This window comes from Petromyzon marinus, chromosome 34, assembly GCF_048934315.1.
Source record: "Petromyzon marinus isolate PM22_M1 ecotype Great Lakes invasive population chromosome 34, UKy_Petmar_22M1.pri1.0, whole genome shotgun sequence".
NCBI classification, from domain to species: Eukaryota; Metazoa; Chordata; class Hyperoartia; order Petromyzontiformes; family Petromyzontidae; genus Petromyzon; species Petromyzon marinus.
The window spans coordinates 11450647-11477649 of record NC_133700.1 but is presented as its reverse complement, the minus strand read 5'-3'; the positions used below and the strand labels follow the sequence as shown (position 1 = coordinate 11477649).

At 48.4% G+C, this 27003-nt stretch overlaps 1 protein-coding gene across 2 annotated transcripts; it reads left to right on the top strand.

Moving 5' to 3' along the window:
- LOC116948718 (protein HEG homolog 1-like) lies at positions 1–26368 on the top strand. Of its 2 annotated transcripts, none has more exons than XM_076071718.1 (13): positions 1–1061; positions 8514–9230; positions 13201–13362; positions 14670–14801; positions 15497–15606; positions 16595–16656; positions 17475–17629; positions 18485–18613; positions 19331–19373; positions 20246–20283; positions 20951–21038; positions 21340–21517; positions 23889–26368. In XM_076071718.1, exons 1-13 carry the CDS (start codon positions 1046–1048, stop codon positions 24024–24026), a joined length of 1968 nt encoding a protein of 655 aa, XP_075927833.1. In that variant the 5' UTR covers positions 1–1045; the 3' UTR covers positions 24027–26368. The 2 variants fall into 2 exon arrangements, with proteins under 2 accessions (XP_075927833.1, XP_032821602.1); XM_032965711.2 differs by having other exon boundaries at positions 739–2984.
- Positions 26369–27003: the final 635 nt, after the last annotated feature.

The window sequence follows — 27003 nt, the reverse complement described above, 5'->3', positions numbered from 1 at the left end:
CTCCCCCAGCCTGCACGAATCAGGGTGTTGAAGTTTGGTCAAACAACTGTCATGACCTTGAGGATGGCTTCGTCCAGCAGTGGATTTAAACAACTAAAAACACTTGTACAGTATTAACGAGGCAAGTGTTGTTAGCAAGCATCTATTTAGGCTTGTAGGGCGAGAGTCACGCCAGGCCACCGTTGCCTTCCCACTGCTGATGTTTACACAGCGCTCCGTGTACTCATTTAAGGCCGAGTCGACCTAGGGGAGACGCGAGGTCGATGTTCGCCTGCTGACCTACGAGGCACTCAATGGGTTAGCCTCGCAATACATACAGTCAACTCCTCTATCCTTTTGTCGAGCAACGAGTTCCCTGAGGTCTACGGATCACCTTCAAGGCTCGCTTCCCGGGGCGATGGGGGATGTTTGCCAGTGAAGCTCATACTTTAGGACCCTTTGCCTCTGCGAGTAAGACAATCAGAATCGTCAGCTATGTTTACGTCCGTCTTGAAAACTCACCTCTTTTAAACTGGCCTTTACCCCTGCCTGAGCTCTGGCCGTTTTCCCTGCAGGTTCTGTTCATTTCCTGGCTTCCCATACACGGAGCGCATCGAGATCTACGGAAGAAATGCGCCTTACAAATGTAAATAATTATTTTTATGAACTCAGGTCGCCGGGTTCGTAACGCAGTGCGCTAACCACTGCGCCACCGCTCCCCACCCACCCACCCATCCATCCCAAGCACAGCGATTCCCAGTGATGGGTGTGCGTGCGTGTGCGTGATGCCGGGCTGTAATGATGGGTGACGTGATGATGATGGTGGTGGGGAGGAGGAGGACGAGAGGGAGGAGGAGGAGCCACCAGGATTCCCCTCTCATCTCACTCGTGTGCCCTGCGCCGGCTGCGAAGGCACGGGATTATCGTCATCGGCAGGAGCAGCAGCAGGAAGATGATCGGCAGCAGGAAGATGATCGGCATTGTCGACCCCGAGCCAGCACCGGGTCACCGCTCGCTCGATGAATGGAGGCGCTGTTGACTGCGCTCAGCGTGGATGCCGTGAATAATGTTCCACGTCGAAGGTGCGTTATTAACTCGGTTTAACAGTTTACGTTCAATTGAATGAGTATTTACGTTGAGGCGTCGCGTATCGCGAAGACCGACATGTCTTAAATATTACGTTGATCTGTGATGTTATCATAAGGACGGCGTTGATGTGCAGCGAGTGCATCAGATGGGACTGCTGCCGATGACGAATGCTGGCTGGTCGGAATATGCAGAGCGATTGATCTATTTTGACATCGTATTTACCGAGTCGCAATACGACACAAGTTATGGAATGAACAACAATAACAGCAGCAACAACCCACAACAACAATAATAAAAGACGAAACCAACAACAACAAAGACAACAACACCATAATCACCAACAATTATACAAAGACGGAGGCAACAACAAAGACAACATCAGCAACAACATCAGCAACAACATCAACAACACCATCAACAACAACACCATCAACAACGACACCATCAACAACAACAACAACGACACCATCAACAAGAACACCATCATCAACAATATCATCAACAACAGCAGCTGAACGAATCTTTGACAAGCCATTGATCACGTGCGCTTTTTTGTTGACATCGACTGAACCTGACGTCGACAACAGCCGTCGAGTTGACGCCAAAATCGATCGTCAGCTCTCGGAATAGTCGGAGGAACCTTTCAAATGGGACACCTTTGACGTCGACCTAACATTGGATGACACGTAAACCAAAGTGGACAACAACAACAACAATAAGTGAGCCCTGCAACTCGCGCGAAAGGGGGCTGCGAGAGTCGCCGTTCGATTTCGGCAGCGGTTCGGGCCGTGAGCCCGCAGGGGGTCGATCACGGATCGATGAGCACGTGTGTGCAGGTGAAGAGAGGTGTGCGTATAGGCCGAGTTTATGAAGGGCAAAAAAGCAGCTGCTTGTGTGACGAAGGGCGTCGAGGTGGGCTTGCATGCTGTGGTCGGGCTCCGCAGAGGTCACGACCTACCCAGCCACGTTGAGAAGTCGCTGGGCTCCACCAAACCCAATCCTCTCAGGTACAGGTGACCTCACCTGTACTCCCCCCCCCCCCCCACTTCTCTACTCGCACTGCTCCACTTTGTAATTGCCTCAACGTCGGCCACTTTACCCTCATCCCCTGTCACCTTGCTCTATTGAAGGAATTTAGTCACTCCTTTTCAACTATTCTACTCGCTAATAGTGCCGCTTAGCGCTGTGTGCGTAGTTAAACCTCTCTTGTCCATGCTAAGGTCGACGTCCATACCCATCGGTGACGACTTGTGTATATTTAATTAAGAAGTGTCTGCGTCAGTGCAGGTGTACAAGTCCACATTAGTACAGGTGTGTGTGTAGCTATTGTATTAGTCCCATCAGGTGCAATTGCTTGGGCAGGTGCATACGTTGATAAGAGACAGCTGCTTGGAGGCAGCATCTCGTGCTCACACACCAGGCAGGAGAGGTGTATGACTGCAAGCTCACTTAGGACAGGCGTGGGTGTCTTTGTGGCGTAGTAGACATGTACAGCGAGGCTTTATTGGGGTGGACTGCACAACTTGGAGGCCAGATGGCTCTGCAAAACAAGCCGACCTTCCCAAGGATCCCCCTTCTCCTCGCCTCCATCTCATGTCTCCTCATGGCCCCAGGAGTTGTGAGTTCCGGCAATGGAACCTCTACCAACACCACCACCACCATCGCCCCCCACAACACCTGGACAGGCAGCCAAGATCCAGGGAGTGAACAGCCCCTGTTGTTGTCCTCCTCAAGCTCGCCTTCCTCCTTTTCCTCGTCATCATCCTCCAATTCCGCTCCCTCCACCGCGTCCACGGACGCTTCCTCCTCTACCGAGGACGATCAGCTGCTGCTGAGTGCTGCTGAGACACGGGAAGAGACCCCTGGGACAACCAGAACAGAGCTGGAGGAACGAGGAAGGCCATCCAGCACAGCAGGTACGGTGCACACCTCTCAACGCGAAAGAGTCCAACACAATTTTCCCAAACGGTATTTTGGTCTAAAGGGGGCTGGGGGTGTGCGAGCAGCAATGCTGAGATCCTGCTTTAGAATCCACGTCTCAGAAGCTCAAACGTGAACGAATTGGATTCTCATGAATATAAATGAAAATAAATGTCGTGATTTCAGTCCAGTCATTGATGATTATTAACAAACAAAAAACTAAAAATAAATGCAGTTTTTCACATGGATAATTCCAGCTCTAAGAATGACAAATATCGGTTTGACTGTCATACAACAAACAACTACATTATATCTCTATAACATCTGGGATAGCGTGACTCTTCTATGTGCATTAGTTTAAAATAGTGTCGTTATTCACGTGAATTTTTGTCTCACAATCGCTGAGGAACCACAGAGAAGGTGCAGGGCAGGCAATGAATCGGCGCCAACACATTCCCAAGCTCTGTATTCCTTTACATATGAAGATGTTTTCAGCCAGTTAATGAGTATGTGTACTTGAAGGGTTCTCCGAAGTAGTTCTGTGACCTTACCTTCAGCGGGCCGTTATTTAGCATGGGGCGTTACACTGCTCGATAACAACTGAACACTTAATCTCATGCGAGACCCCGGGAGCTCAGTGGAAATAACATTGGGAGTCTGCATCTATGTTGAAGTTCTTTCGCACCGTATGTAGCTAACCGTGATAATCGGAGGTGCGGGGGAAGGACAACAAACTGAACACAAAATCGGTTCTAAAGAAATTAGATAAGATAACGTATAATGTGCATAACCGTTATATTTATCCAGAAAAGCCTCATTAGTTTGTTTGGCACGTGGAAATAAACCAGAGGGTCCTGGAGAAAATCCACCATCGTCCGACAATCCGTACAGATAGGCTATATCGGATGGTCGAATCTATTTCAACGTGTTATATTTTTTTGTACGTCTTATATTAACTTTGCCTGCAATTAAACATTACTATGGTGTGCGATCATAATTGGTTTGGTATGCTGATTCGGTAGCTGATTGATCAACGCCATCTTGCCAGGACCACCTTGGAAGTGATTTGTGACTCTCAAGGCTTTAATCAGGTTACATAACGACAATGTGTGTTAAATAAATAGTAGCACTCCGTGACGGTCATGGGGTGTGATGTACGGAACTCCACCGTGACGGTCAGTGTGGGGTTTGGTGAAGGGAGGGCCCATGACTGGTTCAAATGTCACTCGCCACTGATGTTGGCCGTAGCCAGGAATCAAATTCAGTTTACTGTGCTCATCAGCGGATGAAGCTAACCACTGCGCCACCACTCCACCATGGTTACACAGAGTGTTAACTATGTTCAGATGTGGTCCTGCACATGTGATTTTTCTACACAAGTGGGAAAATGTTTTCTTGGTCTGATCTGGAGCCCCACATGGTCAGCTCAGCCAAAACAAAAATTAAGTTTCAAGCAAATGTTTTTTTAACCAGATGGAGAGTCTCAAGACACCAGGAGAGTCTCCTTTGCAGGAGTGAATTGGATCGCGACATTTCCAAAAGCAAAACCAACAATATAACGTGCAGCAATGAAGCAAATTGACATCGGCACAACAACTAAAATATCTGTGTACCATGAGAAACCAAAACCATTGCACAAATCAATTCCAAATACTAAACTCGATGGAGCGAAAGTTGTCTTATTATATCCCTACATGGATCATAGTACAGTTACAAACTAGGTTAGCATTGTACCAACATACAAACAAACAAGGATATATAATTAATTTCAAAGCTTTTTGGGTTAGATCACGTACATATAATTGTGTCGTAAACCCACCACCACCCGACACAGACAATTAGTAAGGTTTGTCACGTGGGCAAAACGTGCCAAGTGGTTACTACGTCAACACGTCGGTGTGATGGCGAGTAAACCCACGACATTTACAATTGAGTACGACGTTTTGCTGGTAATTACAAGTATATACATCAAATGCAACTGCAAGTAAGGTTATTAGGAAGACAGGTGATGGCTTGGGCCCGTGGGTGCAGCGTGAGTGTTGAGAAACATGTGGCCGAGCGTGCTGGGTGTTGGCCTCAACACTTCCTTGTGCGCTGCCCTCAACAGGTGCTCACTAACAGCGCTTGGCCCATTTGTCTACAAGGCTAAATTTGGGAGCTCTGCGTGTACGCGTCCGTGTGTATATCAAAGTATGTGTGCGCGTGTGTGTATAAGAAAGCGTGTGCGCGTGTGTGTGTGTGTGCATAGCGTTGAGCACACTGCGCTCCGAATGGACAACACCGGTGACGATTGCCTGAACCGGTCATGGGTCTCCCCGAGGTTAACTCAGCCTCAAATCAGTACCTGGTGCGATGTGTAAACATCACCGCCGGGGAGACAAAGGCGGCCGGGCGTGGTGTTGGCCACCCACCCCCTCGTCTGCCATGCTGGCCTTCATAAGTGCTACTCGCTAGCAGCACTTGCCCCAACAGTCTGTTAAGGCTACACGGGAGGTCTTTGTCTTTGTGTGTGCGTGCGCGGCGTAACGGTAGTGTAGTGGGTAGCGCACTGCGCTACGAACCCGACGATCCGATTTCGATTAATAACCGGCATTGGCCAAACATTCCAATGCTAATAAACATATACATGCAAATGACTGAATTAGGATACACATAGCAACATCGCCCCTACTGTGAACACTTGGCGGAACCCCCCCCCCCCCCCGCAAGAGAGTTGAGACTCGGGTTTTCCTAGGTTCACAAGAATAATAACAATCATAACGTAAACAACAACAACAACATCTTGTTGGGCCGATTCTACACGAACTCTACGTTACCGATTCAGATGCGTCAAGGATCAAAAACGATGAAGTATCGTGCACTGAAAGTGGGGGGAAAGTTTAAAATAGCACAAGTAAAACAGTGAATAGTGTAACCAAGACATGGCTACGTGAAGCTGATTTTTTTTTATTATGAACTCATAATGACGATTGATATAGCCAGGAAGGCTGCACAAAGACTTCAGGCTTTTCTTTTGCGTGGTTCCCGCAATTGGGATGTCTTTGCCGATTCCTTCTCAGCATGTTTACACGTGGCAGGGAGCGTGGTGTGCCTGGAGACGGTCCACACACACGGGGAGATGCCACTCCACGCTCGTCCACACTGATAGGTGACGGACGCATCTTTGGTGTCTCCGCCGTCTGTTTGGCCACCGTGCGCGATCCTAGTCCTAGAAGGGAGGACGTTGGGGAAGAGGCCAAGAGGGAGACGTTGGGAGATTCTGCTTGAACGCTTGAAGGAAGGAAAGGGCCATGACAGTGAAATAAGGAAGAAAGATGGGGCCTGGAGGGAGCTTGGTGGAGGGATTTCGAGCCCAGGAGTTGCCAATTGGGCAGAGGGCTAAATCGCAAGAATAACCTCGAATTAGTTGGGAACCGTATAGCACCTCGTAGTCTCCGTGTGATCCACCAACCCCTGAGATGTAGACCCACACGTCACTGAGCCACGGCAGTCGGGAAGGACCCAGGCTGAAACTCCGCCGCGTCGGCGAAGCCAGCGCGTTCGTGTTTATCCGTGGTTTAAATTTCTAAAGGGCACTTGACCGCAAATCAAGTACCACCTCATGTGCAGGACCTTGAGAGAGAGAGCGGAGTACTTGTGCCCAGCAGCTGTCTCTCCGCCGAACTACGACCTGTACGATCAACTGGGTAGCTTTGTAGATTGCAAAGATAAAGAGATTTGCATTCGTAAGGCGCTTGCTTAGATGCCTCGGCAAACCGAAGGCGTATCGCATGACATCTCATCTCGACGACTCTGACGACCTGCTGCATTCCAGCCAATGGGAGCCGCAGTGGCGACCGCCGTTTAGCAGCACCAACTATGTACGTATCTTGACATGTTGTGCCATGCGTAGCCAACCGTGCTCATCGGAGGTACGGGGGAAGGACGACAAACTAAACACAAAAAGGAGTTCTAAAGTTTTCAATCGCGATTCAATAGTGTACAGCTCCGGTGACTTCCTAATATCGGAAGTAAAAACGTTCCAGACGGCCGCAGAAGCGAATCCGAAAGCGCGCGATGCAGCGACCGTCTTTGTTCGATGGTCAGCTAAAATCTGCTGCAAGGATGACCGGAAAAAAAAGCACTGGTTGCACGCAGTACAATTTATAACGTTCGTTAACGTGCAACGCTTCATCAATCCACTGCTGGATGAAGGCCTTCCCACGCCTTTCAGTCACAGGGCTGTTGACTGTACAGTACTTCGCCATGCTGGGCTGTGCGGGTTGGTGACAGAGGTTGCACACAGCCAACGGCGGTCGGTTCCAATGTCACTCGCCGCTCACGATCGCTGTGGCCATAAAGTGCGCTAACCACTGCACCACCGCTCCCCTAAATCACAATGAGCACAATAATGATCGTAATAATATTATTCAGCAGAAAATAAACGAAAGTTGTGACGTTTCTCTCAAACGTACTAAAACGTGGCAAATTATTTTTTTTTATATTTATAAGTTGAAAATTAAAAATGTTCCACTTGTTGAGAAATCTCCCCTTTTACACTCTTGGGTTGGTGCTCAATAAACGAATTGAGTAAAAAGGAGACATTCTTAGATGTGTGGGAAAGGCACGTGGCGTTTCTTCACATCTATTTGTGCAGATGTGCACAGTTCTACGTTATCTTAACACCTGCATGTGTTCAGCTCATTACAGTGTTACATTGCCACATTAAAGACAGGAGATTGTAAATGCGTGTTCGGAAATTCTACCAGATCGTCATCCTAATCAGCGATTCTAAGGGAAACATTTTGTTACATGAAGCCACGTGATGCAGAAATGCAAGATATTCCCGAAGTGTTTCTTGGCAACGGGATATATCGCTGAAAGTATTTTTATACATAGCGAGCAGTTTTAAAAAGTTACTGTCTACAGCGCATCATGGTGAGAACAAAACAGGCGTTTAGCGAGGGTGGTGCATCACGTTACATTGTCCCGATCAAATTATTCACGTCCCTGGGCATCGGAGTGCAAAGTAAACCATGTTCCTTGTCCCCTTGGTGGCAGAGAGAATTGTACGATGTGTGGCAGGGGACCCTGATCACTGCTGATAATTTTTAAAAAGTAACGGGAAAAATGTAGGTTCCCCCCACCCTCCCCTCACCCCCCAAAGTCTGCGATGTCTCACTGACCCTCTCCACGGTGGCATCACCAGTGCGTGACTCAATCCGGTGTCTCTTCGCTCAAATGTTTCTCCTAACCCAATCGGCACTCACTGGTCATGCATCGCATGAGTCCCTCGTGTTACAGGCGACTGGGCCTCAGTCCTTGCTCGCCGAGTCGTTGCTTAGACTGAAAATGGCAGGTGACAACAGTAGCCACGGTATGTATGTACGTTTAAATTCTTTCGCACCGTACGTAGCCAACCGTGCCAATCGGAGGTGCGAGAGAGGTATAATGGATTTGGTGTGCCGGGTGCAGACGTATTTACAAATTGCCAACCCCGGGACAATCCCCAGCTGAAATTAATCTCTGGCTTCATCTGCCTTTAGGCGCCGCCCCGACCTTGAGCCCCACGGAACACGGCGCCACCGCCACCGTCACCGCCGCCACCGCCGCCACCGCCGCCCCCGGCGACATCGCGCCCCTCACCATCTCACCGCCACCCGGAGGAGGAGGAGGAGGAGGAGGAGGCGACGCCGGCGACGTGTGGAACAGCACCCGAGCGACCGCCAGCGTCTCCAGCTCCACTGGCGGCTGGACATTGCCGACCGTCGCCAATCAGTCGGCCGAGGTGGCGCGAGTGCCTTCACCCACGACTCCGATCCACCGCACGCCGGAACCAGCGCGTGCGGCGACGGCGGCGGCGGCGGCGGCGGCGACGGCCGTTGACTTCCCGACGGCGTCTGTCCGCCCCACGGCCGCGAACAGCTTCGGCGCGACGGTTGCCACCACTCCGACTGGCGAGGGTTCACCCGCCGGGCCGGGTGGGACAGCGGTGGTCGCGCTGGAATCTTCCACCACCGTCGGCGCCGTGCCAACCGGAGGTCCGGAAAGCGTGGACGCTGCCGGCGCGGAGCTCCCGCCGGCTCTGCCCGTTCCACTCGCCGTGACTCGCCCTATGCGGACGTCCACCGCCATGGACCACCAGGGCGTGCCGACGGTGCCCCGGCCCGGCAGCATGAGGCCCCCCACGACCGAGGAGTCGAGCCCGGAGTGCAACGGGACGACGCACGCCGGCGAGGAGCGGGACACCGCGACCCCCACAGGTGATGAACGACTGAAGGGGATTTTAGTTTGATTATCACTGTTGTTGTTGTGAAACTATAAAATAATGAGTGACGCTGCCAGGGTATGGTGGGTGGCACACTTCGATTGGAATCCAAAGCTCGCCGATTAGTTCATTCTCCCGGCGCGGCAGCTGAAACAATGGGGAAAGTTTCCAAAATTTCCCTCCGTCTCTGCTGCCAGCAGCGGAAATGGGTTGCACCACAGTCAATGGGCAGGCCACGCACGTGTGGTGGGGTAAAGTGTGGGTACTCTAAATATTCCAAGATGTCCGGGTCAGTTTGGAAAAGTTGGTGAAATACCCTCTGAGCTCTGGAGGGACTTTCTAGAGAGCTCTGTTTGGTAGAGGTTGTTCTGCCAGCAGTGTTATAAGCAAGACATTGCAAGGCTCCTCATTAAATTTTATCTTTTTTATTTTATATATATTAAATACATTCATGAAGTAATAGTAATTTGCCCAGGAATGCATCAGTGAGACTGGAGTATCCAGAGAAAAGCAACGAACAAAAGGAGATAACTCAGAACGCTTAACCAATGTATGGCTCAACCTCACGCAGTCCTGATTCTACATCCTGGCCAACTTACAGCCCCAAGCCTATAACACCTGACATTCCCAGGGAATCTCACATCCAAGTACTCACCAGTGTCTAACCAGCTTCGCTTCTGAGATCTGACAAGACTCGGAGCGTTCAAGGTAATTTTGAATTTGGTCATGGGACTCGGCTAAATCTTTAGTGTCGCTATTCTGCATTCTAATAATAATTACTTTATAACGTGCAACATATTTCATGAATCGGATGCATTGTGCGGTTGAGAACTCGGAGGCGTGGAGCCAGGACTCAAAGTCCCTCATATGCAGTCTGAATGGGTGAAAGTCTGAACCAGGCGAGGGTCTGAACCAGGTGAGGGTCTGAACCAGGTGAGAGACTGAACCAGGCGAGAGTCTGAACCAGGCGAGGGTCTGAACCAGGTGAGGGTCTGAACCAGGTGAGGGCCTGAACCAAGTGAGAGACTGAACCAGGCGAGGGCCTGAACCAAGTGAGGGCCTGAACCAGGTAAGGGCCTGAACCAGGTGAGGGTCTGAACCAGGCGAGGGTCTGAACCAGGCAAGGGCCTGAACCAGGTGAGAGGCTCAACCAGGTGAGAGCCTGCACGTGTGAGGGCCTTGAGCTGCCGTGGATGTGGTTGGATGCTGCGTCCTCGCAGCGGGAGAGAGTTCCAGAAAGCTGGTGCAGCTACAGAGAAGTGCCGCTCAGCCAGGACCGTCCTCGTTCTGGGTACAATGATCAGATTGTTCGATGTACCTTGTAGGACGCGGCGGTTTTCTGTGGTTAGTGGAGTGAGAGGTATTGGGGGAGACCTTGGGAGAGAGCTCGGTGGCACGGGAGAGTGAGATAGTAGTCTTGGGCAGGGCACGTCGCGTCACTTGAGGGCAGGCGATGATGACCAAGGGGTTGAGGCTGACAATTGGAGTGGAAGCCAAAGGAGGAGACGCGCCAGAGAGGATGTACACAGCGGAGATGCATCGACGAGATCAGCTCATGTGCACAGATGGATTGTCGCATCACGAGACCGTGAGACATGGCGACGGCCTGGGGAGAGTCCTTCACCCACCAGATCACGCTTTTTGATGACAATGATGATGATTCTGCATTAGAGCGCTTGTCCTGGTCAATCGTGTGTGTACATTAACTAAGTCATGTGCTCACCGTTCGCTTCACAGTAGGCATTAAGGACTTTATTCTAAACAGCTCCAGCCATGTGTACCCGCGTCACTGTCAAAATTTGTCAAACTTGTATAATTACCAACGAATATAATGTATAAAGTTAAGATATATAGTTAACATTTAGAGCAATGACCCATATCTCTGCTATAAGGGTCATTGCCTTAAACGTTGCCTATTATATAGAGGGTGGCCCATAAGTCAGGACACATCGGGTTATTATATTTATTTTAACAAATCACATAGGTATTCATATTCTTGGTTCTTTCAGTAAAGTCACGTAGAAGGGAAACAATACAATAATAAACATATAAAACAATAGAATTCTCACGACGTTTCGACTGCAACACAAGCAATCATCATCCGGAGTGAAAACCACAGCACAGCAAGAAAATAATGGATGTGGTCTGAAAGCCACCGTAAGCGAGAACAATCAATTAAGACCCGAAATGGTTTATCAATCCTTCCAATTATTGCTAAGCCAGAATCCATCTTCTCGGTTGAAATTGTCTCTGTGTTTGTGTATGTGGATAGCCTCATGAATGAATCTCTCATGGTAGCCAGATGGCTTGCAGAGAACCTCTGTCTTGGAGAAGTCAATGCCATGTGAGCCTACTGAATTATAACAGTGATCTGCCACGGCCGAGGTGTTGGTCCTACCGTGTTTTAGGTCTGCTTTGTGTTCATGGATGCGGTCCGTGACATATTGTTTGGTTTCTCCAATGTGACTACTACCACAGAGGCAACTTAGTTTGTAGACGCCAGGGTACTGTATGTCCGGAATCACATCTTTTACAGACCGAACCAGATCACGGATTTTATGTAATGTGTTGAATCGGACCTGGATCTTGTGTTTATTCAAGATTTTGGAGATATTTTTTGTGATCCCCGCAATGTAGGGTAAAGTGATGGTTTTGAATGGCTCCTCAAGAGGGTCCTTCTTCATGGTTGGAGTGATAGCTTTGCGGATTCTGTAGTCGGAGTAACCATTAGCCTTAAGAGCTTGGTGTACGTGCTTGAGTTCACTGGCTGTGTTCCTGGTCGGATATGCATATGGCTCTATGGTGCAGAGTCTTGATGAGGGAATTCTTCTGGGATGGATGGTGTTGGGAATCCGGTTTCAGGTAAGCATCCGTATGGGTAGCTTTCCTGTAGACAGAGTGGCTCATTGAACCATCAGGTCTCTTTTTATTAGGACATCCAAAAAAGGTAGCTTGCCATCTTTTTCGACTTCCATGGTAAATCTGATGGCTGAGTGTATGGAAATGATGTGGTCAAGGAATTGGTCTAGAGCAGGCCGGCCATGTGGCCAGATGATAAAAGTGTCATCCACGTACCTCTTCCATAAGGTTGGGCGCAGAGTGGCAGTCTGGATGGCGTCAGTCTCAAATTTCTCCATGAAAATGTTGGCTACAACCGGAGATAGAGGGGAGCCCATTGGGGTGCCCTCAGTTCCATTCCAAGTGAAGTATGTATTGGTTAAGCAGTGTCTCACCATGGGGGGTACCTCAGTGTTTAGTCCTTGATGAACCAAGTCTTCAATGATTGCGATGGTGTCAGGTACAGGAACTTTGGTGAATAAGGAAACTACATCAAAACTGACAAGCAGGTCGTCTGGGGACAGGGAAATACCCGTGATTGTCTATACCAGGTGAGTAGAATTTTGTACCGCAGACGTGGTTTTTCCAGTGAAAGGCCGCAGGATTTCAGACAGAAAACGAGCCAGTTTGTAGGTATGGGAGTTGATAGTAGAGACGATGGGACGAAGGGGTGTATCTACTTTATGTATTTTTGGTAAGCCGTACATAGGGTTATTTTTATTATTTTAACAAATGTTCAAACCGACTTCCAATCACATTAATACATGATGCATGATGTTTTTAAATGAGGTTAGGACTTTTAAACAAAATATTACAGCTGTTTAATCTTTTAACATTAATTATGCTTTAGCTCAATAAATTCAGGGTTCTTCGTCGAGTTTTGTAAATTCCTCCATAGGAAGAAAAAAAAAATTAATAATGATAAAATATAAAATATTAACTCAAATAATAAACAATTAAAATGTTTTAATGCCAGTGCTAAAATAAAGTGCCCTAACTTTTAGGCCACCCTGTACATACACATTAAAATATATTTCCCTTGTTGGACAGTGATATTGCCATCCTGCTGCACGTGCGATCGAGGAATGTGTCGAGTGTGAGTGCTTTCACGCTGTGTCGGCGTGCAGAGGCACCGGCGGACGTGTGCCACCCCAACCCGTGCCCCGGCGGGCAACGCTGTGTCCCCGAGCCGCAGGGCGAGGAGGGGAATTCCTCTACCCCGGGGAATTCCTCAGCTCTCTTCACCTGCAAATGCCCTCCCGGGTGGCAGGGACTCAACTGCACTGACGGTTAGTGAACTATTGGAGGGACAATTGTTAATTTGAAAAGAAAATGTGGTTACTATTTTTCTCAGTTACAGTTAATTCGAATAATTTTTACTATTTAATATTATTTTATTTTACCAGATAAGGCTCCCTGAGCTATATAGCTCTTTTTCAGAAGCGACCTTGCCACAAATGTTAACTCAACGTAGTGGCTTATCATGTGGAAATTTTTAGCAGCCAAATACTCTAAACGCGTGACGTTGATTCTAAATGTGGAGGGAAAAAACGGAGGACCTGAAGAAAAATCCATGCGACCACGGGGAGAGAGACACGCACACTCCACATGTACAGGCGTCAGGGTCGGGGATGGACCCACAACGGCCTGGGAAACCAGGCGAGGTAGTTAACATCTCGCCACCGCGGTGCCAATGACCTGCATGGCGTGGTGATGTCCTAATCCAGCAGTGGATTGAAAAAGTTCCGTGCATGTGTATTCCATTATCATGCTGTTGGAGTCCTACCACAAGATAAATACAATCCCGTTTGGAATTCTCGCAGCGAGCAGTTAATCTCCCTGTGTCGGTGAAGGGCCACAAAATATGATGTCAAAGCACTGCATCTGAAGTCACTTCCGCTTCAGATGTAGAATATAGCGTCTATATTCTCTGCAAAGATTGTTTGTTGTGTTTCATCCATAATAGAGGTTTTTTTGGGTTAGATCGCGTGTATATATACGTGTCGTTAAAACCTGCCACCACCCGACACAGCCAACTGGTAAGGGTTGTCACGTAAACAGAACATGCCAATTCGTCACTAGTACAGCACGCCGGTGTATTGGAGCGTGAAGCCACAACATTAACAATCTGAGTACGACGTTTCACCAGTAATTACAACTAGCTTCATCAGGCAACAGCCAGATTTGTGGAGAAGTCAATCAACCTGGGCCTATGTCCAAAAATTCTTAACTTACACACCCTGAAGTTTTACCACCTTATCCACCCAAATAACTATTCTACCTGCTCTTGTTTTACTGCAGCTGATGCATTAATAAACTGAATGTCGTGCATTAACAAAACTTCTACAAGGTGGGTGAATCATTGGGGTCGAGAATAACGACGGATGAGCGGACAAGGGAGGGACCGTGCGAGACCGACGGAGCTGTGGAACCAACTCGTGTGCACGAGCAAGGAGAAATGTTGCGTCGCAGCAGGGCCCTGAGAGATGGCGGATCAGCTTGGGGACACCTTAATCCAGCAGTGGATAGATCGTGGCTGATGACTGTGGGCGAGTTTTGCTCCGCGGCTAATCTGCCGCCCTGCTCGCTCGCGCAGACGTGGACGAATGCATCGGCGACGGGACAAACCCGTGCCCCCCGTTCAGCGCCTGCCGGAACCGGCGAGGCGGCTTCGTGTGCGAGTGCCCCGTCGGCTTCTACCAGGACTACCCGCGCGGCTGCCTCGCAGGTACTGCTGCCTACCTCCCTGGCCTCGCCGCTGCACCCCCACGCGTCTTGAGTGCGTCACGCGTTGGTTGGTTGGTTTGGTTGTTGTGTGTGGGGCTGGAGTACAGGACGAGCGGCAGGCCTTCACTCAAGAGACCAACCACTTCGGGAGTGAAACCCGGGGACGGACTGTGCGAGTGACGGGCTGTTGTCTGATTGCTCAGTAGCTGTCGAGCAGCATGCAGGCGGTGCAACTGCACTGGGCCCCATCGGATAGAGGGGCCCAGGCGTCGAGCTATGACGGCAGAGGGTGGGGAATTGGACAGGGGAGGAGGCCCCGATTTAATTCCTTCACCAGGGCCCATGCTAACCACACTGCACCACTGTGTGTGCTGATGATGATCATGTACAACAGCTGAGTCTGGACTGGAGTAGGGAAGAATGATGTCAGGACAATGACAAGGTTTCCCCGTGTTACAAACACAAATTCCACAAAAATGCTCAATTGATATTCCGTTTAATCAATGGCGTGTTGTTAGTGTTTGTTTTGTTGTTGTTGTTGTTGCAATTATTGTCCTTTTTTTTGTTAAGTTTATTTGCTTTTGTGACCCAGGCCTCCCTTAAATAAGAGAGTTGTAGCCTCATCGGGAAGTTTGCGGAACTCACAAATATAGATTTCACTTCCTTGTGCCACCATCTCCCTTGTGATTTTCACAGCCAAAACGTTCCTAGGAAACATCACTTTGAAGAATTCCGTGTTCACGGCTGAGATGGGAGACCCCGCTTCCAGCGTGTTCGTGGAACTGCAGGACAACATCACGAGAGTGGTCAGAGAGGGGCACACAACACTCACCCCCAAACTTTAACCAAATCACAGTCTTTATTTATACCGGAGGAATCCGATGAGCTATAAAGCTCTTTTTCGCAGATGTCCTGTGGGGGCGAGTCAGAAATTTACAACAACAAACGATCCAAAAACAATATAGGAGTGGAAAGTATAGGAAGGTTAAGCAAATCACAAAAAAATCCTTTTTATTTTAACAGGTAAAGCCCACTGAGCTAAAAAAAAATTCAGAAGTGACCTGGCCACAAATGATAGCTCACCCACCACGAGGAGAGAGACACGCAAACTATAATCACGGACGACCTAACGACAACATGACATCATCGTAATAATGTTAGCGAGTCCTTGGGAATGCAGAGCATCACAAAAGTGGTCACCAGTTGATTCATAACGTGCCGCTTATCTCACTTGTGTTGTCTGTCTCGTATATTCTGTCTTGTTGGCTTCATAAACTTATGGGTAGCATTCACGTATGCAATAATTAACATAATGGATTGAAAGCCCTTTGTCGACCTCACAGCAGTCGTTTGACCATACTTCACCACGCTGGTCAGTGCGGGTTGGTGAAGACAAGTACAGTAACGATTCGTATATCACTCGCCACTGATGTTAGCCGTCGCCCGGAATCAAACCGATGCACCACCATTGCCCAAATTACTGTATATTGCAAATTTTTGGACCAAACATTCTTGATAAATGACTCTCCCCCCCCAAAATATCAATCCATCTAATAGCATTGGTTTAAGTAGCCACACACTGCTGACGAGCCTCGTTAAAGTTGAAACCAGTCCACGGTTTACCTTCTACATACAACACTACCGGGGCACATTACGTCTGGAAGTTCCTTTCCGTCGGCAAAGTAAATGCGTTTGACTTTCTGCGGCCAGTGCGTGATTCCATTGCTGCCGCCCTGCGATTGTTTTCTGTGCGACTCCACCCCAGTGACCCGTGCTCTCGTCTCATTGTCGCAGATGAACGAGACGTTCAAGGGCAAGAACCTGTCCTACCAAGGCACCACTGTGCTCAGTGTCACGTGAGTTCACGGGCAGCTGGGTGGCTACGAAATTAAACACTTACAGAATAATATCAACGTATGAACAATCACTCTGTTTGCGGTTAAATTCCAATAACGCGTTGAGATTTATCAGCACGCGGTAGTGTAGTGAATGAAATTATTTACATAGCCTTGAGAACGATTGGGACACACGCACAACAACAACGTCGCCATTCGCCACCAAGTGGCGGTGTGCAACCTTTAAGGTTCTCTGGCCAGAGGTCGTGGAACAGACCCACATGTTATGGGTCAAAAATTATCTACAGAGCTCTCCTGCATCACATCCGCCCTTCTCTTCCTTCACCCCTTTTGTTTAGCCAAACAGGGGGTTGGTTGGGCAAACAGAAAACTCTTTCCAATAGTTTAGAGGTAAAATGTGGTTATGTTTTTTTTTACATGGAGTAGTGATAGTAGTAATCATCATCATCATTGCCATGATCACTACCACCACCATTGTATTTTAAATTATGTAACAGCAAGATGAGAAAGCAAGTTATTTTGTGTGAGACGTGAGTTTATCATAAAACAATGTAAAGCAAGCAAAGGTCAATTGTATAAACATCAAGGGCATTATTCAAAATGTAAACACAACATTCAAATGGGGGATTATAAACAAAAAAAAAGGTGGGTAGGGAATATTTTCTGGAAATCAGCCTCAGACGGCTCCGGCTGAAACGAAGCCGTGCTCGTAGTGGTACGTGGCCAAAGTTTGAGGGAAGATCAGCGGAAGACCACACTTGTACGAACTCGGTTGGCTGACCGGACCGACGCGTGCGCGTGTCCGCCGCCGGTGTCAGGAACGGGAGCGTCGTCGTCTCTGTGCTGCACCTCTTCGCTTCGTCGTCGGCGGCCACGAACCGGAGCGTGAACGACGCCATCCACAACTACACCGGAAGCTGCACCAACACGAGCGCCTGCGAGTTCGCGCGTGGCACCAATTTCTCCTACAGCGGTGAGCGCGCCAACGGCGCCCCGTCCGTTCGGATTTGTGCCACGTGGCTTTTGATTTGTGCTCCCGCGTTTCATGTCTGCGTTGCTCCGATCGCATTTAACTCGCACAAAAAACACACCCGAGGAGGAATCGGACAAATATCTCCGCAAGGGTTCCTCCCCACAAGGGAGTTGAGGATCACCGAGGCACCCCTGAGTAAAGGACTTTTTATATCCCGATTCTATTCGCCCCGGGTCAAAATCACCCAGAATGCACCCGATCTTGTACGACCTCGAAGCCAAGCAGGATTGAGCCTGAAGCGTGCTTGAATGGGCGGCCATCATGCATAAATTATTGTGTGGCAGGCTCCTGCGTGGCGACATTGTCAGCAACACGCTTGTTCGCATGTTTGTTTTACGCAGCGATTGGTGATATGACAACAACAAAAATCGCCAAATCTCTGCGCTTCCAGAACCATCTGTGCTTATGCACAGGTGGCTGAGAGCTTGGATTTGAACCCAGACCCCCTGTGACTTAAAATTAAAACTATGAACTGAACTGTTTTCAATGCATCAGGTAAAGCCCACTGAGCTATATAGCTCTTTTTCAGAAGCAATCTGGCCACAAATGATAGCTCAATGAAGTGGCTTATGTGGAAATGCATAGCAGCCACATACTCTAAACGCGTGACGTTGATTCTAAATGTGGAGGAAAAAAACCTGAGGACCCGGAGAAAAATCCACACGACCACGCGCAGAACACGCAAACTCCAAATACACGGCGGGCGTCAGGGTCGGGATCGAACCCACGACCTCCTGCGTACCAGGCGAGGTAGTTAACATCTCCGAGCCACCGTGTTGTCCGCGGTGTCGCCAGAGGGTGACGTGTGCAGCCTGGCGGTGTGCGACGAGAGGAGCTCGCGCTGCGTGCATGTTGACGGAGACGTGTCGTGCGTGTGCCGTGCCGGCTTCTTCAAGCACAGCGCCATGGACCACGTGTGCAGAGGTGAGCAGCACGCGCGAGCCGCTGTCGGCATCGCCGTTAAGTATTCATGGAAGACAAAAAAATTATCGTCGTCGAATAGTTATAAAGTCATCATTGGCCAATCATCATTCATCATTCGTAAAAAAAAATCATCAAATAACAGACGTTAGTAAATGATGATCGTCAGCATAGTCATGATAATACAATTATTCATATTCGGATATCATCGTTATTCAATTATTGTCACCGTCGTTATCGTTAACTAATCCATTTTAAATCAACTAAATTAAATAATTATTCTTCCTCTTCATCATTATTATCATGTCATCATCATCCTCCTCGCCATCATCCATTCATCAGTATTGGCCCTGACGATAAGGAGTTTACACGTTGTGATGAATGTTTATGAACACAAGAAATGTCTTCTTAACCATTAAATCATCACTATCAGTATCGTGATCAGCATAACCTCAATTAAATCATCGCCATCATGATCAACAGCAGTAAGCAGCAGCACTGTTAGCAGGTCCTACATAAAATTATCGATTGTAGGCGTTCATTGGAGGCCTCGTTCATTCTCGGTAGTACGATCACGTACGGGAGATTTGATGATAATTAACGATGCTTTAATGATGATAATTTAAACATGACTGTGAATAATAATTTCTGGAGGAGGGAACGTCTTTGAATCGCACAGAAATCTGCCAAAGAGCAATGAACCCGTCCCTGTTTTCACAGCTTGTGAAAACGGCTACAAGCTACATAACAACGCATGTGTCAAGTAAGTTTCATTCAAACTCGGCTGGGTTAAATTTGTATTATTATTTAAAGTTACTAATTCATTTGAGACGCGGGTGGCTCGGAGATCTGAGCACTGGGCAAGAAACTGCTGGAGTTTATGGCTCAAAATTGGGTTTCAGCCACCCTACTTAACCTGGCTAAAAATTCCAGCGATGAGAATTAGAAATATCAATTTGACTGGCATGCGATGGGCATTACCCTCATATGCTGACTTGCAGGGAAAGTGCCACCCCCTGTTGTGTGTGCAGTAGAGGCCACTTGACAAGATCTCAGATGTAGCTCTGTGATATCCGCTTCCTTGCACCATTCTCTATCCTGAAGCAGAATATTAGTGCTGGATAGAATTGCATTTGCCAATGAGATTTCTAACTTTCATCCTTACCCATGTATCGATAGTTTTAATATACACATTTATTGAGGGGCTGTGTGTTGTCTTGGTGTGGTCTGGGACTGTTTTTGCTGTTCTTTTGCCACCTTTCCCAAGCTTGGGAATTGGTGTACTTATACAATTTGAACTTATATACTTTATCAATTTGATTTATTGAATTTTAGCGATTTTCTTGTTTGTTGTAACTTCATGACCCGCCCCTACTGTGGACATCTGTTTAAAAATAGTTTCATAGCTTATCGGATTCCTTAAGGATCATTTTTTTTAAAAAAAATTGGATTCTCTAATACGAAATTGTGACACTCAGCGAAATAAAAAAAAATTGACTCTTCATCTCACGACGTAACGCCGATAGCGCAATCGGGATGAAATGTGGGGAAATGTTTTTTTTTAGGATGTTGTTGTTGTGAATGTGGTTCACCTACTCCGCCAATGAGTGCCCTACCTGCGTGCCTCTCCCACAGGTGCCCGTTTGGTTACTACGGCCACCAGTGTGAGGAGCGTGAGTCTCGCCCACAACGCTTGCCTCCTCCCTGCCGCCTCTCACACAGACGCGTTGGGTTTGGGGTTTTTTTTATCAAATCATCTCCTTGCCAAATCACTCAGGCTTCACCCGATCTCGTCCGATCTCGGATGTTAGCTAAGCAGGCTTTGACCCTGGACGGTGCTCGTATGGATGGGTGGCGACCGTGCAGAAAAGAGGTGTAAAATACAAACGGCTCAAGTAGTTTGCATGCCTCTGCGGGGCTGTGTTGTGGGCAGCAGAGGGCAGTGCAGCCCACTCACATTGTTGTCACGAGCTTCTCTACCCCATTATCAGTCCGGCTTGCCCACCTGCACCCCACAGCGACCGGCGTGGTGAAGTGTGGACAATAACCCCTTTGATCGACTCAGCATTGGGAGGCTCTTATCCGGCAACGGAATGTCAACAGGCATGCACAGATATATTTGTGCCAATTGGGCGCACACAGATTTAACAGCACGCGAAGATCCGCAGCGCAAGAGCAAAAACTCTCGTCCCAACGCACACACCGCCAGCTCCAAATAACTACGTGTGTGACAGGCGCGTGCGTCAGCTAACGCTGCCGTCTAAATCGGTGGTGTTGTTGTTGTTGTTGTGCTGCACTAGTGGCTGAGCGCCCGTGTGGTTGCGCTGCCCCCCCCTGCAGGTTACCTCCTCGTCGCTGTGATCCTGGCGGCAATGGGCGGGGGGCTCCTCGTCAACCTCGCCATCGCTCTCTCCATCACCTGCTACAGGTGTTTGTCTCTCCTGTGTGTGGGTGTTGAGCTTCTTCTTTTGCGCCGTACGGAGCCAACAAACTCAAAATAACATCGAGACGAATAACGTCGAGAACGAAAAATAAAAAAAAAATAACCACCACATGACCATTCGGTGTTCACATAACCATTCGGTGTTCACGTAACCATTCGGTGTTCACGTAACCATTCGGTGTTCACGTAACCATTCGGTGTTCACGTAACCATTCGGTGTTCACATAACCATTCGCGTTCTCCGGCGCTGCCGTTGCGTCCGTTTTTGTTTTCTTTCCCCGCGCAGAAAGCGCCGCCTGGAGGCCCAGCGAGCTCGCTACAAGGACGAGGGCTTCCAGCTGTCCCCCTACGCGGAGCTGCCCCGGATCCCCCGCGCCCAGACGGCGTGGGGGCGCGAGACGTACGAGATGCAGGACAGCGGCAGCACGCGCAACCTGCTGCACCCCGATGAGAGCTACATCGCGGTACGGCGCACGCAAAGACGCCCCCGGTAGAGCCTTGACACACTGGTGCTGTTCGCGAGTAGCACCCTATCTATGAAGGGCCGGCACTGTGGCACACGAGGGATGGGGGGGAGGGGGGCACACCGCGCCCGGCCGCCTTTGTCTCCCGAGTGGCGATGTTTACACACAGCACCAGGTACTCATTTGAGGCTGAGTCGACCTAGGGGAGGCCCAGGACCGGTTCAGATAATCATCACCGGTGGTTGGCCGTGAGCGGGAATCGAACTCGGGTCGCCGGGTGAGCAGCGCGGCGCGCTAACCACTATATTATACCACATGCACGCGCACACACGTGTACGTGTATATGTGCATGCACACGCATGTGCACACGTGTACACACATGGGGGTGGGGAACCTTTCCTTGCCCGAGTAGGACTTTCAAATGCTTTTGGCGGGCAACCGTGCATCAACACATGCACCTTCCCTTTCCGCATCCGATAAGATCGCGCAATATAATTAGGTCTCACCTCCACCGCACGCGTGCGATACCTGCACCTGCAGTAGTGCGATCTGTTCATCACGTAAACCGACCACTGCCCATCATCACACGCTTGCACAGGAGGTACGGATGCTACGCGTCCAGCAACGCTTGGTACCGTCGTATAAATTCAAAGAACCAAACACGCAGTCATCATTTTTGGTCTTCTAGTGCGATACGAGAGAGAGATTCTCCAGGGGACCTAACAGACATTTAGAAGTGGATCTCGAATTCAAAAAAAGCTTTAAATGTGTGGTGACCCCTGCAGGAACACCGCAGTTGAGTAAAATTATCTATGAAATATTCTGATGTAGGGCAGATGTTCTTCAACACTTTAACTTTCGTCTATGCTTTGTAAAAGTAGAATCGTAAATAATAAATACATGTTTAAAACAACCCTTTGGCTGAACTTCTATATAACACGTTGCTTCGGTAGGAACGTGGAGTCATGTGACTGAGAGATGACATCACCTTTGAGCTACCTGACTGATGTTATCGGCCGGATATGAGCGGCATGTGCTCACTGGTCTTGCCGTGGGTCAAAAGTCAACAGTGGATGCCCTATGGAGAGATTCACGCCCACTTAAAGAAATGTGGAAATTCAACCTCTGACACAGGGCTGTTAAACACGAGGCGGAACTCCACCCCACTTAATTGTATTTATTTTTAACGTCGAGCCACGGTAGCTGCTTGTGACCAAATCAACAGAAATGCAGCCGATCTCATCAGACCTCAGAAGCTAAGCAAGGTTGAGCCAGCATGGACGGTGCTTTGACGCGTGACCACCGTCCATAAAACGGGGGTGCTCGAGAGCTACTGCCGGTCTACGTTGTAAGCGGAGGGCATTGCAAAAAAATACAAATTTGATTTGAAGCTTTCGTGACTGCAGGAATTACTCTTTGGTTCTTTCGGTAAAGTCACGTAGAAAGAAAATAAAATAAATAATAGAGTACGACGTTTCGATTGCAACACAAGCAACCGTCATCGGGTAGAACTAAATTGAGAGAGAGACAAAACACAGAGACTCTCTCTCTCTCTCTGTGTGTGTCTGTGTTGTCTCTCGCTCTGCTTGTGTGTCTGTCTGTGTGTCTCCGTGTCTGTGTTTTGTCTCTCTCTCAAATTTACTTCTACCTGATGACGATTGCTTGTGTTGCAATCGCAACGTCGTGCTTTATTACTTAAGTTATTTTCTTTCAATGTGACTTTACCGAAAGAACCAAAGAGAAAACTATAATGTTGTGCTGCACTGTTCGCTGACATTTACGCTCTACGCCTTCACTAACACGCTACTGACCAGTGTGGTGAAGTATGGTCAAATAACCTCCACGACCAACACGGCATGGGGAGGTCAAAATCTAGCAAGGGATTTCTCTACACAGGGCTTAATTTCAGCCTGGTCTGTCCAGGTTGCCAAGATGAAAAATATATTAGGCAGCTGATACATCACACCCAATACACCTCGCGTCATGCCTGTGGCTACCAGTCATGTGCCTACTCTCGTCGACAATCGACGCAGCAATGATCCAGTGAGTAATGAGGCCCTGGCTGTACGTCTACGCCGATTCAGTTTTACCACAGTCGGTTGTCCCCCACCTAAGATTAGCGCGGTTGGCTACGTACGCTGCGAAAGAAGTTCAAAATACATACACGCACGAGGACAATCTTGTGCAATTGCTAGTTACGAATTAAGCAAATGAGTGGCGGAGGTGGAAGGGCAGGTGGCATCCTGCGCCCTCCACAGCTGCCCTGCAGCTTCGCTGAATGCTGCCGCCCTCTGTGGGTGGCGCTGTTACAACCTCCTTGCTGTACTGCCCGTGACCCCCCCCCCCCCACCCTCCCCCTCCCTGCCTGCAGCCGGCGTACCAGAGCTCGGTGAAGATGGGCGAGTCGGGGCAGCCCTACTCCGTGCTGCCCCCGGGCCAGTACATGTACGGAGGGCAGCACAATCCGTCCTATGTCCATGACGACACTCGCCGGAGAGATTACTTCTGAACGGCGACTTCGTTTTTAAAGCTTTTTGTTTTACAACCTTGCTACGACGTGCACGATCCGCATGTTTGTTTGTTTTTCACTCGCCAACATTTCAGCGAAACCGCTGTTTAATTTATGTTGCCAGTCGTGAGCTGACTATTTATTTTCGTTCCTTTTCTCTTTACCTACTGAAAAACGTCTTCCTCCGTGGGTATGAGGCAGTGTAATGAGCAACTGTGAAAATGAAAAAAAATTACAGAGAAGTGAACACGTCTGTTTCTGCTTTTTTCTCTCAATTGTGTGAGCTTTCTCACCTCTTGTTATCGAGGAGAATTTTAAGTCCTGGTTTCTGCATGAATTGGTCTGGGCCAGTGGAATCTTGTTCTGATTCAGACAGGAATGTTCACTTCCTGATCATATCCCACTTTGGGTTTTTTTGTAAGTTTTGGCGCTCTAAATAGTATTTGTATTGTTGATTTACGAGGATAGACACATTGTGGTTTTTCCCGGTGTATCCTAATGCGCTTGCCTTCATGTTGCACTGCGTCAAGCGAGATCAACCTAAGTGGTCAAAGTTTCAAATGTTTAAGATTTTTGTTGTTGTTTTATTTGTGCCACAGTATAAGCAGAATTGTTGACAAATCTTGAAACAAAGTATTTAAAAAAAAAAATTTTTGAACATTTCACCAACAAAGATTAGCCAAATTGTCAGAGAAGATCAATCGGATCATCTTTTTATCTGATTTGCTTCAGTTTTTTTTTACGATGTTGCCAAACTTCAGCAGAAACCACTGGTCAATGTATGTGGTTGTTGCCAGACACTTTAAAACGGTCTGGTGATGAGTGGTTTATGTTTTCACCCCGCATCAGCTCATTCGCTGTCCAGACATTCACGCAAAATGTCTAGAAAGCATGTCCGGGTCCTGGTATTACGATAATCACCCTGTAAATATTGCCTGCCTTGGACGTTACAGCTATTGCTACCAATGAAGCATTTATGATTGATTGTATTCCTGTACGTACGCACCGCCGTGTTCACCTCTTGGATCCAGCAAACGTGCCCACGGAGAGGGGGGGGGGGGTGGACATTGTTAGGATTTCGTGAGAAGACATTCTCTAGTTCTGGGTCGTGTGTCGGGAAAAGTGTCGGATCGAAGTAAACAAGAGAAGTCACCCCCATTCATCAAAACCGATCAATCCACTCCTGGACGAAGGCCCCTCCTAGCCCCCATCACCTCTCACGAACTCGCAATGGAACGATCCACCAGGCGCCTGCACGTGAACCGATTTCATCGCTCCATCTCCTTGGTGCACACCCTCTTGGTTCGGAGAGAAGTGCTGTGGCTCAAAATCGGCGTCCGTCACTGATTGATGATCACTTCCGAGCCTCAAAGGGAAAGTGGTGATGTGAAATCTTGGTGCCTGCCCGACAGCGCATCCTCAGCTTTTGGTGGACATACTTCATGCCACGCAATGCCCAGCTCAAAGACAGTGGGGATTTGCACATGGCGAGGTGCAAGAAGCAAGCTGGGCAAGCCTGTTTGATAAGTGAGCCTCCCATAACTTTGAAAAATAGCGTGGGATTGCTGTTCTTTGCTGAAGACAATGCAGGGCTTGTCCTTGGAAGAAAAAAAAAATCATTGAATACGAGACTTGCTGTTGTATATAAACGAATAGCAGTGACGACGATTTCACGCAATGAAATTAATTCTGCACAGTATTTTGTCATTGTTATTTCGGGGAGTTTCATTTTGCTGACTTTCATTGCACGCGTGCTATGAAAGTCTTAGCGCCAACCACTACGTTACCGCTCCCCATACACACTCGTACAGATGTACACATGTAATATCTTAAGAGCAAAGACAAAGATTCCCCGTATAGCCTGAACAGACTGTTGGGGCAAGTGCTGTTAGCGAGCACCTATGAAGGCCGGCACGGCACACGAGGGGGTGGGTGACCAACACCACGCACGGCCGCCTTTGTCTCCCCAGTAGCGATGTTTACACACCACACCAGGTACTCATTTGAGGCTGAGTAGACCTAAGGGAGGCCCAGGACCGGTTCGGATAATCGCCACACTGGTGTTGGCCGTGAGCGGGAATAGAACTCGAGTCGCCGGGTGAGTAGCGCGGCGCGCTAACCGCTACACTATCCTAAGAGCACACACACACGCGAGTTATGCTGGTCAATTTTCTTGAGTAGCCTCTGAAGAAGGCTCACCTGTTAAGTAAAGAGAAACCAAATTGCAATAAAAATGTGTAAGTATTATATTTTCCTAACCACTTCACGCTCTCTGATGCCGTTTATAATTCTTCATGAATCGTGTCTGTATTGTTGGCATAAATGTTTGCTTGTGCATCCTACTGCTTGTGTCTTCTTGTTTTGTGCTGGTAAGCTAAACCTACTGACAGTCCATTATCAATCGCCTGTTGAATGAAGGTCTCTTCACACCATGTTGGGCATGAGGCTTGTTTGACCTGACCATACTTCACGCTGGTCAGCGTGGCATGGTGAAGGGAGGGAGCCCTGAACTGGGTCCAGATATCACTCAACAGTGATTTCAGCTGGGCATTGAACTCAGGTCACTGGGTTCAGTTGTATAGTGTGCCAAAATGTTTGCTAGTGAGCTTTATTTAGCCTTGGCTACGACTTACACCAAGCTTGTTATGAGGAATTATTTATGTTGTGTCACTTACTTCAGACCATGTGTAAAACGCCCAGCTGCCATACTGAGTCCAACATCTTATAACTGTTTGACACAAAGCACAATTTCACAATTTTAGTTTTTCATAGTACATACTGAATACGTTAATTTTTTTTAAAAGGTACCCTGGACAAATGAGATATGTGACGTCTCATTTATTAGGATGTTCGGCCGTAATAGAGAAGGGAATTGAGTTTCTTCATTATCAGAAATTGTCTTTCCACTGCTGTATGTTTTCTCTCCATGCAATCGCCACCCCCGAAAGTCTTGCGATGCGACAATCTACTGCACCGA